Source organism: Benincasa hispida, chromosome 10, assembly GCF_027475165.1.
Source record: "Benincasa hispida cultivar pf3 chromosome 10, pf3_genome.v1.1, whole genome shotgun sequence".
NCBI lineage: Eukaryota > Viridiplantae > Streptophyta > Magnoliopsida > Cucurbitales > Cucurbitaceae > Benincasa > Benincasa hispida.
In genome coordinates, this window is record NC_143487.1 from 50144328 (window position 1) to 50164397 (window position 20070).

General features: G+C 40.9%; 1 protein-coding gene across 1 annotated transcript; it reads left to right on the plus strand.

Moving 5' to 3' along the window:
- The first annotated feature begins 12980 nt into the window (after nt 1-12980).
- Nucleotides 12981-14084, plus strand: LOC150033440 (uncharacterized). Its single transcript, XM_090306408.1, has 2 exons — nt 12981-13120; nt 13286-14084. The coding sequence occupies exons 1-2, from the start codon at nt 12981-12983 to the stop codon at nt 14082-14084; spliced, it is 939 nt and encodes a 312-aa protein (XP_090162534.1).
- The last annotated feature ends 5986 nt before the right edge of the window (nt 14085-20070 follow it).

The window sequence follows — 20070 nt, forward strand, 5'->3', positions numbered from 1 at the left end:
AGCAGACTTTCGTTAGGAAATGTTTCTTCAGTTTCAGCCAGCCTCAACTGAATTTCCTTATTCTCCAAGCGTGCTAGGTGAACAACCACCTGATTCTTTGTTCTGTTTCTATCCTTAATTTCCAAGTCAAACTCTTGTAACAGTAGTACCCGATGAATTAATCTTGGCTTTGCGTCTTTTTTATCCATCAAGAACTTAATGGAAGAGTGGTCAGTATAGATGGTCGTTGACGCAACAACCAGATATGCTAAAAAAATTTCAATCACAAACACCACCGCCAACATTTCCTTCTCTGTAGTTGTATAGTGTTCTTGAGATTCATTTGTTGAGTTATATGTCCTAAAACTCTAAGTTTGTAAACTTTAAACAATTTATAGAAATCCGAGGAGAAAGACGAGACAAGACCGAGAGGTAAGTGACAACAGGCAGAAATGCACGTTATCATAGCGCTAAGTTCTTAAACAATGATGGATTGCATTGATGAAATATGATAAATTGTGTCAATTAAGCATAATTCTATAATATTGCGGTCGCATGCGTCCAACGCATTAGAACAGTTGATCTTTATATTTTTGTGCAGAATATGCGTTAACACAATGCAAAGATTGCGATCATAAGAATTCATTGGTCAAGCACAACTTCACCGCAAGGCTTTGCGTTGATCCTGCTCGTAAACATTCGCCCAAGAAGAATCGCCGAAACTTGGTCAGTGCAACATGGTGGGCGCATCCAGGTGAAAGGATAATTAAGAGCAATGGGATAGAAAGCTGATGACAGTCGGATCCAAATTAAGTTGACAGTCGATAACGGTCACGAAGTACATTCAGCTTTATCAGTGACAATTATCCGGCGCATCAGTCAGGAATTAAGGTTATCCCATCTGTACAACCAGGAGAGAGAAGTCGCCTTTCACCATGGAAGCTCTATAAATACCAAGTGCATTCTTTAGAGAAGAGGTTAAGAAGTCGATTAATTCATCACTTTACAAGTTCACGCCTCTGTCCATAGTTTTCTTTTTATTTTAAGGCGAACGCAGGAAGAAAGTGTGCTGGTAGATCGTTTCGGTAAGCTTGGGAAAGTACCGGAAGCTCTAAGACAGAGAGAGGGTCGACGTCTGCGAAAGCGAGAACGTCTTTAGATCAGAATAGAGATTCAGTGTAAAAAGCCTCGGTCAGCAAGGAATTGTTACCAGGCTCTCTACCTTTACTTTCCACTGTCATTTTGTATTCAACTTATTTATAAGAATGGAATATCTTTCTCTATATATGTTCACTCTCTGTTGTTCACGCATGAGTAGATAAATTAGTTGAATGGGTTGAGAAACAATTAGCAAGCATAACGAGGGAATCTTCATTCTTGCGATTGTCTTGTTTATGAATACTTCATTCGTTTATTAAAGATACTCCGAGGGTAGTCTAAGGACAGGATCTAGACTTGGGAAGGTCAAGTTAGAATCTAGGTTTGGAAGAACCAGATTAGAATGCATAAACGAGAGATAGGTGCTTAGGAATTAGCACTATTTGTTATTAACGCATCGCATGCGACTTAGCGATAAGATATGATTGACATTTTGCATTTAACACATGCATTCTAGTCTTAGAAGCATCGCATTTACATTGGGAAATGACTTTTTGTGCATGGTTGTAACATGATCGCATAGTCTGACGCATTCCCGAGTAATGCTAGCTAAAGATCTTCTCGACCCGTTTATCACATACTCAATGCATCTATCAACGCAACTATCTTTCTCAAATCCGCCGCCTTTATTTACTTCTTTTTCATCAACGCAACAACACACCCAACACTTTATTTATTTACTTGGTTACCATAAAGTTTTCATAAACATTACCAACGCAACTATTTTCACAAGTCCCTGTGTTCGACCCTGGACTTACCAGGAAACTCAAGGAAATTTACACTTGAATTTCGCTAGGGAAACTTGAGTGCACAACGCAATCCATCAACGCATATCATTCGTATTTCCATTCAATAAAATAACGCATCAAGTTTTTGGCACCGTTGCTGGGGAATTCGGCAAAATAGTTTGTTAACGGTAATTTTTGTGATTTCTTTGCAGAAATCTCAATCTCTGGTGAACTATGACCCGAAGATTGAGAGAACGTTTCGAAGGAGACTATGAGACCGCCAAAACAACTAGACACAGAATAGATGGCGGAGCAGCCTGGAGGTGGAGCACCAAATGATAATAATGTCATGGCGAATCCGATTCTGTTGGCGAATGATCGTAATAGGCCCATTAGGGATTATGCATCGCCAAACCTCTATGATTTCTCTCCGAGAATCATGAGGCCTGCCTTCGACGAAAGTAGATTCGAGATGAAACCGGTGATGCTGCTGATGATCCAGACTGCAGGTCAATTCAGAGGAAGGCGTGGCGAGGATCTGCACGCTCACCTCCGAAGTTTTATTGAAATCTGCAATACTTTTATGTTCCCGAACATCTCTGCTGAAGAAGTTCGACTAACATTGTTCTCATTTTCTCTCTGTGATCAGGCTAGGAAATGGGCTTATTCACTCGAATCAGGAGAGATTACTTCTTGGGAGCAGGTAGTAAAGAAATTCATGAAAAAATATTTTCCACCTACCAAGAACGCAAAACGAAGGAAGCTTATTACAAATTTTGAACAAGATATGGACGAATCGTTCAGCGATGCTTGGGCGAGGTTTAAAAGGTTGGTCCAGGATTGTCCGCATAATGGGCTACCAGACTACCTTCAAATGGAAATTTTCAATCACGGTTTGAATCCCGCTTCGTAGACCGCTGCCAATGCGGCAACCGCTGGTGGTCTACTTGACAAAACTTACGATGAGGCGAAGAATATCTTGAACCGCATCTCCAAGAACCATGAAGACTGAAGGGAGAGTGACCAGAGATTGAGACTTAAAGATTCTGACACAAACAACGGTGCTATTGTTTCATTACAAAACCAAATGACCGTAATGATGAATTTGATTCAAGGAATGGCGATCAGCAGCCCAACACCGTAAGGTGAGCAAATCAACACAATAAGTCAAAACACCGCAAGGTGTGCAACTTGCGTGATGGGCATTCGATGGAAGATTGCCCGCAAAATCCACAGTCTGTATATTTTGTAAAGAATAATCCCTTTTCAAACACTTACAACCCCGGGTGGAGAAACCACCCCAATTTTGCCTGGAAGAATCAACAACAAAATTTTCAACCTGTAGCGCAAAAAGAAGGGCCACAAGGATTCTTCCAACGCAACAACGATCAACAGAGCTATCAAGCAAGTAGCTCACAACAACCACCGCAAGAGCCTATTGAAGCAATATATAGAGAAAAATGAAACAGTGCTTCAAAGTCAGGCTACGTCCATCCGCAACCTTGAAATGCAAATGGGCCAGATTGTAAGTAAGCTGAAAAGTAGATTGCGAGGGGCGTTACCAAGTTCTACCGTACTTCCACGCAACCCAGGGGGATCAGGCAAGAAGCAATGTCAGGTTGTGACATTGTGCAGTGGAAAGACTGTGGAGGGGGAAAAAATGAGCATAGTAGAATAACTTCCATCACAATGGAGCCTGAGATTGCAGTAATGCAAGAAGAAGAAAGAGAAAATGAAGCAGTAGAACCTAAGATTGCGTCGACCTTAAAGTCAAATGAAACGAGAACCGTGAAAGTTCAGTTACCACCTTTCCCTCGGAGGCTAAGGAAGAAGAAAAACGAAGAGGTACAATACCAACGCTTCTTGTCTATGTTAAAGCAATTACATGTTAACATTTCTTTCAGTGAAGCAATTGAGGAAATGCCTGCCTATGCCAAGTTTCTGAAGAACATGGTAACTAAGAAGAGAGGCACTGGAAAATTTGCCACGGTGGTATTAACGCAAAGTTCCAAATCCATTATCCCACCGAAGATAAGTGATCTTGGGAGCTTCACTATTCCTTGCTCCATAGGAGGACTCTATATTGGGCAAGCCCTGTATGACTTGGAGGCCAGCATAAATTTAATGCCGCTGTCAATCTTTAGACAATTAAATGTAGGGCAACTTGTGCCCACATCAGTGACTCTCCAATTGGCTGACAGATCCCTGGTTCATCCAGAAGGTAAGGTGAAGGATGTGCTGATCACGATTGATAAATTTATTTTGCTAGCTGACTTCATCATTCTAGACTATGAGGCCGACAAAGATGTGCCCATCATTTTGGGGCGACCTATCCTATCAACGGGTCGTGCTCAAATTGATGTGCACAAGGGAGAAATCACTTTGAGTATAAACGAACAGAAGCTCAAATTTAATATAATTTGTTCCATTAAATTTTTGAATAAAGAAGACCTACAAGATTCTGATAATGACTTGAATTTGATTAAAGAAGTAAAGTCTGATGAAGAATGTGAAGAAGAGGATGCCAACGCATCTGTAGCTGCCTGCAGTGCGATTGTTGCAAAAACAAACAAAGAAGAAGAAATGATCGTAACGCAATAAGAAGAGCCAAAAGAAGAAAGAAAAACAATGCAACCTTCCCTCGTGGAACCACCAACACTTGAACTAAAGACCCTACCAACCCATTTGAAGTACGCATTTCTGGGGCAGAATAACAAGCTGCCAGTGATAATTTCCTCTGCGCTCAACGAAGATCAAAAGAATGCATTGATGAGCATTCTCAAGAAACATGTGCGAGCAATTGGCTGGACGCTCGCTGACATCAGAGGAATTAGCCATGCATACTGCATGCACCACATTCGTCTTGAGGACGGCCATAAAGCAACAATTGAAAATCAACGCAAACTTAAACCTGCGATGAAGAAGGTCGTCAAAAAGGAGATTATCAAATGATTGGATGTGGGCATTATCTATCCCATAATAGATAGCACGTGGGTCAGCCCCGTGCAATGTGTGTCGAAGAAGGGCGGAATGACGGTAGTCTCAAATGAGAACAATGAATTAATACTGCAAAGAACCATCACTGGATGGCACATATGCATGGACTACCGCAAGTTGAATGTGGCCACAAAGAAAGATCACTTCCCTCTGCCATTCATCGATCAAATGTTGGACCGACTAGCAGGAAACGATTTTTACTTCTTCTTGGATAGGTATGCCAGATATAATCAGATCATAATAGCTTCTGAAGATCAAGACAAGACCACATTCACCTGTTCATATGAGACATTCGCTTTTCGCCGCATGTCATTTGGCCTCTGCAATGCACCGAACACGTTCCAGAGGTGTATGATGGCGATCTTTTCAGATTATCTCGAGGACTCAGTGAAAATATTTATGGATGACTTCTCTGTGTATGGGAACCTTATGAAGTCTGCCTAGCCAATTTGGAGAAAATTCTGAAGAGATGTAAAGAGACGAACCTGGTACTCAACTAGGAAAAATGTCACTTCATGGTGAAATAGGGTATAGTGTTGGGACACAAGGTCTCCAGGGAAGGGTTGGAGGTGGACAAAGCAAACATTGAAGCAATTGAAAATCTCCCACCTCCAGCCAGCGTGAAGGCTGTGCGAAGCTTCTTGGGGCATGTTGGATTCTATAGACGATTTGTCAAGGACTTTTCTAAGATTGCACAACCACTGAGTGCGTTGTTAGAGGTAGACAGGAAATTTGAGTTGGACAACAATTGCCTCAACGCATTCAGAGTATTAAAAGATGCGCTGATTACCGCGCCCGTACGAATTGTACCGAATTGGACAATGCCATTTGAAATCATGTGCGACGCAAGCGGGTATGCGATGGGGGCTGTATTAGCGCAAAAGAAGAAAACTATTTTGCACCCCATCACATATGCGAGTAAAACTCTAAACCCTTCTCAAATAAATTATACCACCACTGAGAAAGAACTTCTGGCTGTGATTTTTGCGTTGGAGAAATTCAGGGCATATCTGTTGGGAACCAAGGTATTCATTCATACTGATCACTCGGCAATCAAATATTTAATGACAAAAAAAGACGCAAAGTCGAGGTTGATCAGATGGATTCTCCTCCTTCAAGAATTTGATATCGAGATAATTGATTGGAAGGGGACAGAGAATCAAGTTGCGGATCACTTGTCCAGACTGGAAAATCCCGAGGTTGACCGCAATGAATCTGAAGTGAGTGCTGTGTTTCCGGATGAGCAGCTGTTCCACATAAAAAAATTTCCCTGGTATGCGGACACCGTTAATTATTTGGTTTTGAAACAATTTCCTGAAGATTACACCTACCATCAATAGAAAAAGCTCAAGCATGAATGCAAACATTATTATTGGGATGAGTCGAATCTGTATAAAAGAGGTGCAGGCCAAATCATTTGATTATGCGTACCAAATGCTGCTCAACAATGCATATTATTGCAATGCCACGACTCGCCATATGATGGGCACTTTGGAGGGCAATGCACTGCATCCAAGGTTTTGCAAAGTGGATTCTTTTGGCCTTCATTATTCAAGGATGCGGCTGGCTACGCAATGAAATGTGATCGGTGTCAATACACAGGCAAAATTTCATGGAAGAACGCAATGCCAATGAACACCATCTTGGAGTTGGAATTATTTGACGTATGGGGGATTGATTTCATGGGGCCATTCCCTCCTTCGCATGGCAAGCACTATATTTTATTGGCCGTCGATTATGTCTCCAAGTGGGTAGAGGCAATAGCATGCGCCGCAAGTGATGCGGCCGTAGTCTCCCAATTCCTCAAGAGAAATATTTTCACGCGTTTTGGCATTCCCCGTGCCATCATAAATGATGAAGGATCACACTTTGTCGATCACAATATCAAGGAGTTGTTGCGCAAGTACAATATCCTTCACAAAGTGGCCACCGCATACCATCCGCAAACGAATGGCCAGGCTGAAGTGTCCAATCATGAAATTAAATTGATACTTGAGAAGGTAGTAAAACCTTCACGAAAAGATTGGGCAATGAAGCTTGATGATGCATTGTGGGCATACCGGACCACATTTAAACACCAATAGGTATATCCCCCTGTGCATTGGTATTTGGCAAGGCGTGTCATTTGCCTTTGGAGCTGGAGTATAAAGCATTGTGGGCGGTCAAGAAGTTGAATTTTGATTTAAAAAAGCAAGGGAAGCGCGAAAACTGCAGTTGGTCGAGCTAGAAGAATGGAGGACCAACGCATATGAGAATGCGAAGATTTATAACGAGCGCACCAAGCGCTGACATGATAAACGCATATGCGCTAGAAACCTCCAAGTCGGGCAAAAGGTCTTAATTTTCAATTCAAGATTGCGGCCCTTCCCGGGAAAATTAAAATCGCATTGGTCTGGTCCCTTCATCATCAAAGAAATATTTCCCCATGGTGCGGTGGAACTGATCACCGAGGATGGCAGTCGAACATTCAAAGTTAATGGATAACGAATCAAGTCATATTGCGGAGGAGATTTCCAACCAGAAACAGCCTCCACAAAGTTGAAAATTTTGGACTACCCTTTTACATGACTTTTGAACTCTCTTTCCTTCGTCACTTTACTTTTATTCAAGCTATCTGCATCTTACTCATTCTTATAATTTCTTGCTATAAAAAAAAAAAAAAAAAAAAAACTTGTTGTTTTGTTTTAAAATCATTTAACCCTCTCTTTGTCTGTTTACAGTGATTAAGGCACAGGATTGCGGAGATATTACCAGAAGAAGCAAATGATCTTACTCCATCACTGCAATCCACAAAAGTAAAGATCGCCGCAAGGATGGATGCATCAATACACACTGCGGGCGACAACGCAAAATTTTGGGGTGTATTTTTCCTTATCCTTATTTCAAATTTTGCGCTATCACATTACATTTCACTTTTCAAAGTTTTATCACCGCATCCTCCTTGATTCCCGCAATCATTTAACAAGTAGATAAATTTAGTAGTTTACCGTATTCTATTTCTTTGCCAAGTATGATTTCAATGATGAAAAATATGCTTCTATGTCTTTCGTATATATCAAAGTCAACTTAATCTTAAGATAGTAACCTCATGAAATATTTCTAGAAGTTAGGGGTTTGCTAGCTTTCTTTCAAACTCTCTTTACAACGCATTCTATGACCATCGCATGACTTATTTTAATTTCTTTTGGCAATGAGGACATTGCCGCATTTTAAATTTGGGGGTGGGGTATTTCTTTCCGAACTTGCTCCTACATCTACAAAAAAAATTGAGAATAACAAGTCCACTGTCAACGCAATGGGAAACCCATGTTGATAAGAGTTAAGTTGTGAAAGGCACTTACCCGTAGTTAGATGTCTGCATGACACATGGGGGTAAGCCAAAACGAAAGTAAGTCACTAGGATCAACGTATAAATCAATGACCGCAACTCCAATGCCAAATCGGGATGAGTTTAGTCTGAGAAAGAGTGCAATGCTCGTATTGGATGTCCGCATGACACCCGTGGGGGCAAACCAAAATGAAGGCAAGACACTCGGATCAGTGCAAGGTCAGAAAAAAATAGCAATAAAGAAAATTTTTTTTGCAAGGATAAATCATTTGACACCCCGGTGGAAAATTTTCTTTTTGAAATAAATCATGCGATGTTCCGGAATTTAGTAAAATCCTTTTGAAAGTTAAGCTTGCAATCCCTAAGTCTTAGAAATATTGTAGGAAGAGACTTGAATAAGACTTAAGGAAATTCTGGCATATAGGATTTGAATGAAATATTCTTGAGAAATCTAGGAAAAGAACTTTGCAGTTGACTTGCTAAAGGAATCTTTAGCTTATGCTTGAGGACAAGCACTGTTTAAATTTGGAGGTGTGATAACGGGCAGAAACGCACGTTATCATAGTGCTAAGTTCTTAAACAATATTGGATTGCATTGATAAAATATGATAAATTGCATCCATTAATCCTAAATTTTATAATATTGCGGTCGCATGCGTCCAACACATTAGAACATTTGATCTTTCTATTTTTGTGCAGAATATGCGTTAACGCAATGCAAAGATTGCGATCATTGGTCGAGCGCAACTTCACCCAAGGCTTTGCGTTGATCCTGCTCTTAAACATTCGCCCAAGAAGAATCGCCGCAACTTAGTCAGCGCAACATGGTGGGCGCATCCGGATGAAAGGATAATTAAGAGCAATGGGACAGAAAGCTGATGACAGTCAGATCCAAATTAAGTTGACAGCCAATAACAATCATGAAGTACATTCAGCCTTATCGGTGACAATTATCCAGTGCATCAGTCAGGAATTAAAGCTATACCATCTGTACAACCAGGAGAGAGAAGCCACCTTTCACCATGGAAGATCTATAAATACCAAGTGCATTCTTCAGAGAAGGGGTTAAGCAGTCGATTAATTCACCACTTTACAAGTTCACGCCTCTGTCCATAGTTTTCTTTCATTTTAAGGCGAACGCGAGGAAGAAAGTGTGTCGGTAGATCGTTCCGGTAAGCTTAGAAAAGCACCGGAAGCTCCAAGACAGAGAGAGGGCCGACGCCTGCGAAAGTGGAATCATTTTTAGATCAGAATAGAGATTCAGTGTAAAAAGCCTCGGTCAGCAAGGAATTTCTACCAGGCTCTCTACCTTTACTTTCCACTGTCATTTTGTATTCAACTTATTTATAAGAATGGAATATCTTTCTCTATATCTGTTCACTTTCTTTTGTTCACGCATGAGTAGATAAATTAGTTGAATGGGTTGAGAAGCAATTAGCTAGCATAACGAGGGAATCTTCATTCTTGTGATTGTCTTGTTTATGAATACTTCATTCGTCTATTAGAGATACTCGGGAGGGTAGTCTAAGGACAGGATTTAGACTTGCGAAGGTCAACTCAAAATCTAGGTTTGGAAGAACCAGATTAGAATGCATAAACGAGAGATAGGTGCTTAGGAATGAACACTATTTGTTATTAACGCAGCGCATGCATCTTAGCAATAAGATATGATTGTATGCAGTCACCATGTTTTCATGCATTGTGCACCAACTCATAGGTCAAAAGGAGCATCGCATTTACATTGGGAAATGACTTATTGTGCATGGTTGTAACATGATTGCATAGTCTGACGCATTCCCAAGTAACGCTAGCTAAGGATCTTCTCAACCCGTTCATCACATACTCATTGCATCTATCAACGCAACTATCTTTCTCAAATCCGCAGCCTTTATTTACTTCTTTTTCATCAACACAACAATACACCCAACACTTTATTTATTTACTTGGTTACCAAAAAGTTTTCATAAACATTACCAATGCAACCATTTTCACAAGTCCCTGTGTTTTGACCCTGGACTTACCAGGAAACTTAGGGGAATTTACACTTGAATTCCGCTGCGAAAACTTGAGTGCACAACGCAATCCATCAACGCATATCATCTGTATTTCCATTCAATAAAATAACACATCAGTAAGTCTTTGAAGCAAGCAATCATTTCCATTCTCGAAGAAGAAGCTTTGTGCAAAAGATCACTTCTACCTGGAAATCAAACCTGAAAAGGAAGCTTTCCACAACATTTCTACCACATTGACACTCTTTCCGTATTTGTTCTTTTTTTCTATTCATCTACTGTGTTCATCTCTAAACTTTCATTCACTATCTGTAACAAATGCTTATCCTTAGATTTTAATATCATTATCGTAATCATTATCATTTCTCTGTTCTTCTCCATACATTCATCATCCATTTTCTTCATCATGTGTAACTAATCCCCCAGGGTAAAGTGGAAGGATTAAGCGAGTAAGTTAATATTTGTTGAAGAAATCGGCTAAGTTTAGCTAAAGCATGCTCGACAGCATCTTCACCTGTGAGAGCAGAAGTGAAGATGTTATTCCGCCTATCAAAAGAAGGTTAAAAGAATACATTAACTAAAGCAAGAAGTATTTCTAGAGATGGAAACCACCTTGTGTTCATCACGTTCATCCCTGTTTCACCAAAGACATATGGGAATGTGGCCGATCACCGAAAGGTATAAGCAAAGGGAAAGTCGAACCTTAGTTACGTCCTTAACAAGATTGACGAACATGCGATGTCCTTTCCCTCAACTCATTCTCTTTCTGACTCATTTCACAAGACTTGCCACCGCATTCATCAGACACTTTTGCACAACTTCACAGCCAGACCTGAAACTTGTATATTTAATTGTTCATTCATTTACTTTATTACTGCAATTTACTTATCATCGCTTTACTTTTATTATCGCATTCTACTTTTACTGTATTTTACTTTTCAAATCCAATTCATTATTCTTTTTGTTTAACTGGTCGCATATACCACATCAGTATCGCATTAATCACAAAAATCCCCGTGTTCGACCTTAGATCACTCTGAGAAACTTGCGTTGGAATTATACTTGGTTCCAGCGTAAGAAAACTTGTGACACGTGCACTACATGAACGCATACTATGAAAGCATCTAAGCATCACCGCATACATCATTTAAGACGTAGTATTGCATTATTATTATCGCAAAGCGCATATACATACATATAGATACGTCGTCAGCAACCTAACAAGTTGTTGGCAATACACGATTAAGAATAATTTATTATCCATTACAAGTTTTTGGCGTTGCTTCTAAGGATTGGCAACTTTTAATGTTGAACATTTTTATGGTATTTTGCAGGACAGATCTCTGTTGTACTATCTGTTTAACGCGAAGAGCAGGCTGACGGTGTATGAGTACTGGAACTGAACCAGAATTCAAAGCCGACCCAGAGATCGAGCATACTTTTCGCGAACGAGCACATCAAAATTGTATAAGGCGAAGAAGAACCATGGCTAACAACAATGATAGCCTGTTGGGAATCAAGGGATAAATCAGCCGGCGTAAGACCCAATTTTCCTGGCAGCCGACCGCAATATTTCAATGAGGAACTACGTGGCACCCAATTTATATGACTTCTCGCCCGGAATTGCAAGACCCAAGGTGGAGGAGAATGCAAGATTCGAAATAAAGCCAGTCATGCTACAAATGATCCAGAATGCGAGGTAATTTAGAGGTCTATAAGGAGAAGTCCCGCACTCACACTTGACCAGCTTTATTGAAATGTGCAATACATTCTCCATTCCTGGTGTGACTCCAGAAGGAATTAGACTGTATCTCTTCCCGTATACACTTCGACATGAAGCAAAAAGGTGGGCTCATTCATTAGAGCCAAATGAAATCAATTCATGGGACCAGTTGATTGAGAGGTTTATGAAGAAATTTTTCCCGCCTGCCGTCAATGCAAGAAGACGAAGGGATGTGTTGAATTTTAAACAGATGGAAAATGAAACTTTGAGCATCGCAAGGGTGCGATTCAAAAAATTGGTGAAGAACTGTCCGCACATCGGGATTCCCGATTGCGTTACGATGGAAACCTTCTATAATGGCTTGGATAGATCAACGCAAGCAGTTGTTGATGCCTCCGCGGCAGAAGGGTTCATGGATAAAACGTATACGGAAGCAAAGGTCATCTCAGATCGCATCTCGCGAAATACAGATGACTGGATGGATGACGAGTATAGAGGAAGAGGCCCGGAGCGAAGAAAAGTAGAAAGTGCCATTGTACCAACTGATACAATGACCACCTTGGCCGCCCAAATGGCCGCAGTCACCTCACTCCTCTAGACTATGGCTATTAATCAAGGACATCTTTCTCAAAGTGCAGCGCAAGCCAATGCACTGACGCAAATGGCAGCAGTAAGCTACGTCCAATGCAGAGAGGGGCACTCAGTGGAAGTCTGCCCGTCAAATCCACAGTTCGTGTACTCTATTCACAATAACCCGTTCAGCAACACATATAACCCTGGTTGGCGGAATCAACCCAACTTCAGTTGGGGAGGCAATCAAGACCAGGGAGGCCAAAGGAATCTATAGAATAGTCATTCCAGGAAACGAGGTATTCCTCCGATTTTCCATCATCAGAATTAAAGCCAGGGTAATTATCAAAGTAAACAGCTGCACAACCAACCGTCCTCTTCTAACACCTCTTCTAGTACCTCGTCTTTGGAATCACTATTGAAACAATATATAGAAAAGTGGTAGAAAGACGGTCCCCGTACCGTCAAAACCGTACGAGGCAATCATGCAGTCACAAGCTTCCTCCATTAGAAATTTGGAGGTACAGGTTCGACAGCTTGCGAACGAGCTTAAGATAGAGCACCTGGTACGCTGCCCAGCAACTTGGAAGCACCGGGACCAAGCGGCAAGGAACAATGTCAAGCAGTGACATTGAGAAGTGGTAGAAAGACGGTCCCCGTGCCATCAGTACCAGAATTAGTAGAACGGCCAAAAGACTCAATCACCAACAATGACCACTCAACTACAAACAACAGATCTACCAGTTTAGAAGCACCTACCTCTACAAGAATGAATCTAACCAAAACCCAGAACCAAAGTCATCGCAAACTCCAACCCCAAGAACACAGGAAGCAAGGGACCTCAAGAACAATCAAAAGATCAGGAAGTACGGAGGGATCCTCTACCTTTCCCATCTAGGTTGAAAAAGAAAGATGATAGTAAACAATTCAAGAGGTTCCTGGATGTTCTCCGACAGCTACATATCAACATTCCCTTAGTAGAAGCGCTGGAACAGATGCCTAACTATGTGAAGTACCTCAAGGGCATACTCGCCAACAAGAGGAAGATCGGGCAAAATGAAACTGTCGCACTAACATATGAGTGTAGTGCACTCTTCCAGAACAACATCCCCAAGAAAATGAAAGATCCAGGGAGCTTGACACTGCCATGCTCAATCGGGGTTAAAGAAGTCGGAAATGCACTCTGTGACTTAGGGGCAAGTATAAACTTGATGCCCTTATCAATCTTCAAGAAGTTAAACATCGGCAATGCAAGACCTACCACAATCACGTTGCAGTTGACTAACAGATCAATAACGCATCCAAAGGGCAAGATAGAAGACGTACTCGTGCAAGTGGATAAATTCATCTTTCTTGCTGACTTTATTATACTCGATTACGAAGCTGACACTGAGGTGCCGATCATCTTGGGTCGCCCGTTTCTCGCAACAGGGCAACCGCTGATCGACATACAAAAAGGAAAACTCGCCATAAGAGTCGACAATCAGCAAGCAAAGTTCAACATTCTCAATGCGTTGAAATACCCAGATGATATGGAAAACTGCCAGTATATTATAGAACTGCAAGAAGAACATTGGCACGAGTTTTAAGAAGAATTAGAGGAAGAAGACTTTAAGGTTGGCGCACTGATGGAGGAGAATTGCGACACAATACAGACTGACCCAAATTTTGAAACAATAAAGTTATCTGAATGAACAACACAACGAAGTAAGCCATCTTTGGAAGAACCACCCATGTTGAAGTTCAAGGCGCTACCAGTGCACCTCAAATACGTTTATTTAGGACGCAACGACACTCTACCAGTCATAATCTCTGCCTCACTGAGCAAAGAAAAGGAGAAAGCACTTATTTAGATCCTCAAGAAATACGCGAAAGCCTTGGGATGGACCTTAGCAGACATTCGAGGGATTAGTAATCCCTCATATTGCATGCACAAGATCCGTCTTGAAGAGGGAAAAACAGGATCCATAGAGAGACAACGACGTCTAAACCCTATCGTGAGGGAGGTGGTCAAGAAAGAGATTGTGAAGTGGCTTGATGCAGGTGTCATCTACCCCATATCTGATAGCAACTGGGTAAGCCCAGTGCAGAGCATTCCAAAGAAAGGGGGCATGATAGTCGTCACCAACAACAAATATGAATTAATTCCAACCAGAACAACCACGGGGTGGAGAATATGCATGGATTATCGCAAGTTAAATTTGACCACGAAGAAGGACCATTTTCCACTACCGTTTATTGATCAAATGTTGGATCAGCTTGCAGGAAATGGATTCTTTTTCTTTCTTGACGGCTATTCAGGGTATAACCAGATGCGATTGCACCAGAAGATCAAGGCAAAACAACTTCCACATGCCCATTCGATACATTTACATTCCGTCGCATGCCATTTGGACTCTATAACGCACCAGGCACCTTCCAAAGGGGTATGATGGCCATTTTCTCATATTTTCTAGAGGAGTTAGTCGAGGTGTTCATGGATGACTTTTTGGATTTTGGCAACACCTATGAATCTTATTTATCAAATCTGGAAAAGGTTTTGAAGAGGTGTTGAAATAAATTTTGTTCTGTACTGGGAGAAATGCCATTTTATGGTAGAAGAAGGAATAGTGCAAGGTCACAAGATATCAAAGGCAGGATTGGAAGTGGATCAAGCAAAAATTGACGCAATATCCAATTTACCACCACCAATCAAGGTGAAAACACTTAGGTGTTTTCTAGAACATGCGAGGTTCTATCGAAGATTCATCCCCAACTTTTATCAAATCACAATCCCGACTAGACGCAACCGTTTGAGCTGATGTGTGATGCAAGTGGAAATGCAGTGGGCACAGTCTTGAGCCAATGAATCGACAGAGTTTTGCATCCTTATTATGCCAGTAAGATGCTGAATGATTCACAAGAAAACTATACAATCACAGAAAAAGAAATGCTCGCAGTGGTGTTTTCCCTGGAAAAATTTCGGCAATACCTGATTGAATCAAATGTAGTGGTGTATACTGATCATCCTACGATCAAATACCTCATGACGAAAAAGGACGCAAAACTAAGACTGATTAGGTGGGTATTACTCCTGCAAGAATTTGACCTCGAAATCAAAGACCAGAAGGGCACTGAGAACCAAGTTGCAGATCATTTATCACGATTAGAAAATTGCGAGGTTTAGAAGAAAGAGAAAGAGATTGAAGAGATATTCCCTGACGAGTAACTTATGACGATATGCATAAATGTCCCATGGTATGCAGATATTGTAAACTTCATAGTTTGTGGCCAAGTACCAGAAGACTATTCATACCAGTAGAAGAAGAAGTTGAGACACGAAGTCAAGTTTTATTTCTGGGATGACCCATTCTTGTATCGACTCGAACCTGATCATATTCTGCGCCGATGCATTCCTGAGCACGAAACCAAGCACATTTTAGAACCTTGTCATGAGCCCCTTATGGAGGACATTTTGGGGGGGTAGCGGACTGCCGCAAAATTTCTACAGAGCGACTATTTTTGGCCAATGCTATTCAAGGATGCCCACACCCATGTTGTGCTATGCGACAGGTGCCAGAGAACAGGGAACATGTTCAGGCGGGATGAAATGCCTTTGACTTCGATCTTGGAAATTGAACTATTTGATGTATGGGGAATCGACTTCATGGGCCCATTTTCGCCTTCAGAGGGTCATCAATATATTTTGGTTGCGGTTGATTATGTTTCAAAGTGGGTTGAGGCCATCTCATGTGCTAAAAACAATGCGGCCACGGTGACGAAATTTCTCAAGAAAAACATCTTCACGCGTTATGGAACGCCACGTGCATTGATTAGTGATGAAAGCACACATTTCATCAACCGCATCATCGCCAACCTGTTGATCAAATTTAATGCCAGCTATAGAGTTGCAACTGCGTATCACCCACAAACCAATGGGCAGGCAGAAATCTCCAATAGAGAAATCAAGACCATCTTAGAGAAGGTAGTCAGTACCTCCAGGAAAGATTGGTCACCCAAGCTTGATGAAGCACTATGGGCATACAGGATTGCCTTCAAAACTCCAATCGGTATGTCCCCATATGCCCTGGTCTTCAGAAAAGCTTGCCATCTGCCACTTGAGTTGGAACACAAGGCAATGTGGGCAATTAAAAAACACAATTTTGATCTGGCAACTGCGGGGGAAGTCCAGAAGTTGCAGTTGAACGAGCTGGTCGAATGGCGAATGAATGCCTACGAAAATGCCAAACTTTATAAAGAGCGAACCAAGAAATGGCATGACGACCGCATAAGCAAGAGGACATTCTTCGTGGGTCAATAGGTACTTTTATTTAACGCACGTTTGTGATTGTTTCCAGGAAAATTGAAGTCCCGCTGGTCTGGGCCATTTCGCATCAAGACTATCTTTCCCCATGGCACAGTGGAGTTAACAACCGAGGATGAAAACAACGCGTTCAAAGTCAATGGTCAACGAATTAAGCACTTGACCAGCAAAAGTAAAACTTGGCTGAGGATCAAGAGTTGAACTTGAGCTTGGTACACAACCAAAGTTGGATGCTTGCATGACACCCATGGGAGCAAGCCAAAATGAAGGGTGTAACCATGATCAACGTTCTCAATAGGATGATGCAAACCAGGCCACCGCATAAAAGACGCACTTCGTTGTTTTCACAAGAATAGGTAAAACATTCTTTTCAAAGCAAGAAGAGAACTTTGGGCAAAGGTTTGTCTTAGATAAGAATAAAGTAGAGCATGTTGAAGAAATGTCAAAAGATAGATGGAACTTGTAGGGTTGAGAAATTATGTAGAGGTGGAGCATGCGAAGTAGTCGATCGACGCAAAGTTAGGATAAGATTTGAGCTCAATTGCCTTAGTCGAGGATATACTTGAGTATAAGCATATATTAAATTTGGGGGTGTGATAACTTGTAGAAATACAAGTTATTTATACTGTTTTATTTAGATTATGCGGCAAAAAGAAGGAAAAGTTGTGCCGACCGTATAGAAATTGGCTTAGAATCGCGAAAATTGTAAAGTGTCACAAGTACACCCGCTAACCCCATTGCGATGGCAAAATGGAATGTCCAAGTCTTTGTTTTGCAGGAGATAGGTCACCGCATGCGATAGTCGCTCGAGGACAAAAATGAACAACACATTATCACAGCATGCGGCAATCATTCAAGAACAAAGAAAGAACAACATAATTGCAGCGCATGCGACGATCGATCATGGACTCAAACGATCAACGCATTTTCACCGCATGCGGCATCAAAATAATTACATCGCATGAGGCGATCGATCGAAGATGTAAAGAGCAACGCATTCGCAAGGACTTCTGACATTGTACAGCTTTTCTGTTGTACGATTATGACAAATTGAACGTGGAGCGGAGCGGACGTTTCCACTATGGCCATGGCAGGAATTATCAACTTTTCAGAGCGGAACCACTAATACAAAAGGGGCCAAGGTCTATAAATAGCTTCATCAAATTCAAAGAAAGGAGGTTGGTTTGAAGAGAATTTATAGAAACCCGGGGAGAAAAACGAGACAAGACCGAGAGGTAAGTCTCTAGAGCAAGTAATAATTTCTATTCCCGAAGAAGAAGCTCTATGCAAAAGATCACTTTTACCTAGAAATCAAGCCTGAAAAGGAAGCTTTCCACAACATTTCTACCACACGCCGGCAAGCAAATCATCTCCGATCGGGATCCATGTCAAGACATTGACACTCTTTCCGTATTTGTTTTTATTTTCTATTCATCTACTGTGTTCATCTCTAAACTTTCATTCACTATCTATAACAAATGCTTATCCTTAGATTTTAATATCATTATCATAATCATTGTCATTTCTCTGTTCTTCTCCATACATTCATCATCCATTTTCTTCATCATGTGTAACTAATCCCCCATGGGTAAAGGGGAAGGATTAAGCGAGTAAGTTATCTTTGTTGAAGAAATCGATTAAGTTTAGCTAAATCATGTTCGACGGCATCTTCACCTGTGAGAGCAGAAGTGAAGATGTTATTCCGCCTATCGAAAGAAGGTTGAAAGAATGCATTAACTAAAGCGAGAAGTATTTCCAGAGATGGAAACTACCTTGTGTTTATCACGTTCATCCCTGTTTCACCATAGACATAGAAACGCGGCCGATCACCGAAAGGTGTAAGCCAAGGGAAAGTGGAATCTTAGTTGCATCCTCAACAAGATTGACGAACTTGCGATGTCCTTTTCCTCAACCCATTCTCTTTCTGACTCATTTCACAAGACTTGTCACCGCATTCATCAGACACTTTTGCACAACTTCACAGCTAGTCCTCAAACTTGTATATTTAATTGTTCATTCATTTACTTTATTATCGCAATTTACTTTCAACGCAATTTACGTTCACCGCAATTTACTTATCATTGCTTTACTTTTATTATCGCATTCTACTTTTATTGCATTTTACTTTTCAAATCCAATTCATTATTCTTTTTGTTTAAGCGGTCACATATACCACATCAGTATCGCATTAACCACAACAATCCCTGTGTTCGACCTCAGATCACTCTGACAAACTTGCGTTGGAATTATACTTGGTTCCATCGTAAGAAAACTTATGACACGCGCACTACATGAATGCATACTACGAAAGCATCTAAGTATCACCGCATACATCATTTAGGACGTAGTATCACATTATTATTATCGCAAAGTGCTTATACATAGATACGTCGTCAGCAACCTAACAAGTTGTTGGTGATACACAATTAAGAATAATTTATTATCCATTACAGGGTCACTATGGATGTGGCCTACTTTGTATATTGATACAAACGATGTGATCCCAAAGTCGTTCATGTGGAGACATGCAAGTGGAGGCATCCTATGCAAAATATGTTTGCATAAGATCAAACCACGAAATAGTCACTTTTCTTTATAACGACCATTTACTGTTAAAACTGACAATTTTTAAGGTAACTCGATCTCAATTCTAAGCTAACTATGAAGTCCTATTTATTCAAGATTATCCTTTAATTTGAATAGGTGAGAGTGGCTCAACATCACCACTCAATAAGCCTCTCATTTTAGGTGTAAGATTGGATAGATAGTTGGGGACATAGTCCTGCAAGACAGAATTCACTCCTACCTATTTTAGGGTTAGCAGATAGGTTGTTCTCTTAAGTACTAACTCTTGGTCTTGAACAAAGGGGTCCCACCCTCTCTATGGCTGAGAGGGACTTGGTTTATTTTTAGGACCATAAATCAATTGTTCATTAGAGGATTAGTGGAGACTTAAGAACCAAGATATATTACACGGGTAAAATGGTAATTTTGACCCAGATATAAATACGAACAATCTGTGAATGATCGACTTACCAATTATGGTTAAATCAAATGGACAAAAATATATATGCAATGAGGAGAGTGTGGCTATTGAGCTATAATGGAATGTCTCGGTAGTTAACAAACATTGATTAATTCGGTTTAAAGAGTATAACTAATTAATCTCAAATCGTTGGAGCTCATGATTTGTAGGTCCATTAGGCTCCTTTACTAGCTCGTAAAAGGATTAAACCTTAGAATAGTGAGTTGATAGGATTTGAAATGTTCAA

What these genes read in the sequence shown, in the direction of transcription:
- LOC150033440 (XM_090306408.1), top strand. Translation starts at nt 12,981, where the DNA reads ATGCAGTCACAAGCTTCCTCCATTAGAAATTTGGAGGTACAGGTTCGA. An exon ending in GCAAGGAACAATGTCAAGCA is followed by an intron (nt 13,121 to 13,285) that starts GTGACATTGAGA and finishes ACCAAAACCCAG; the next exon opens with AACCAAAGTCATCGCAAACT.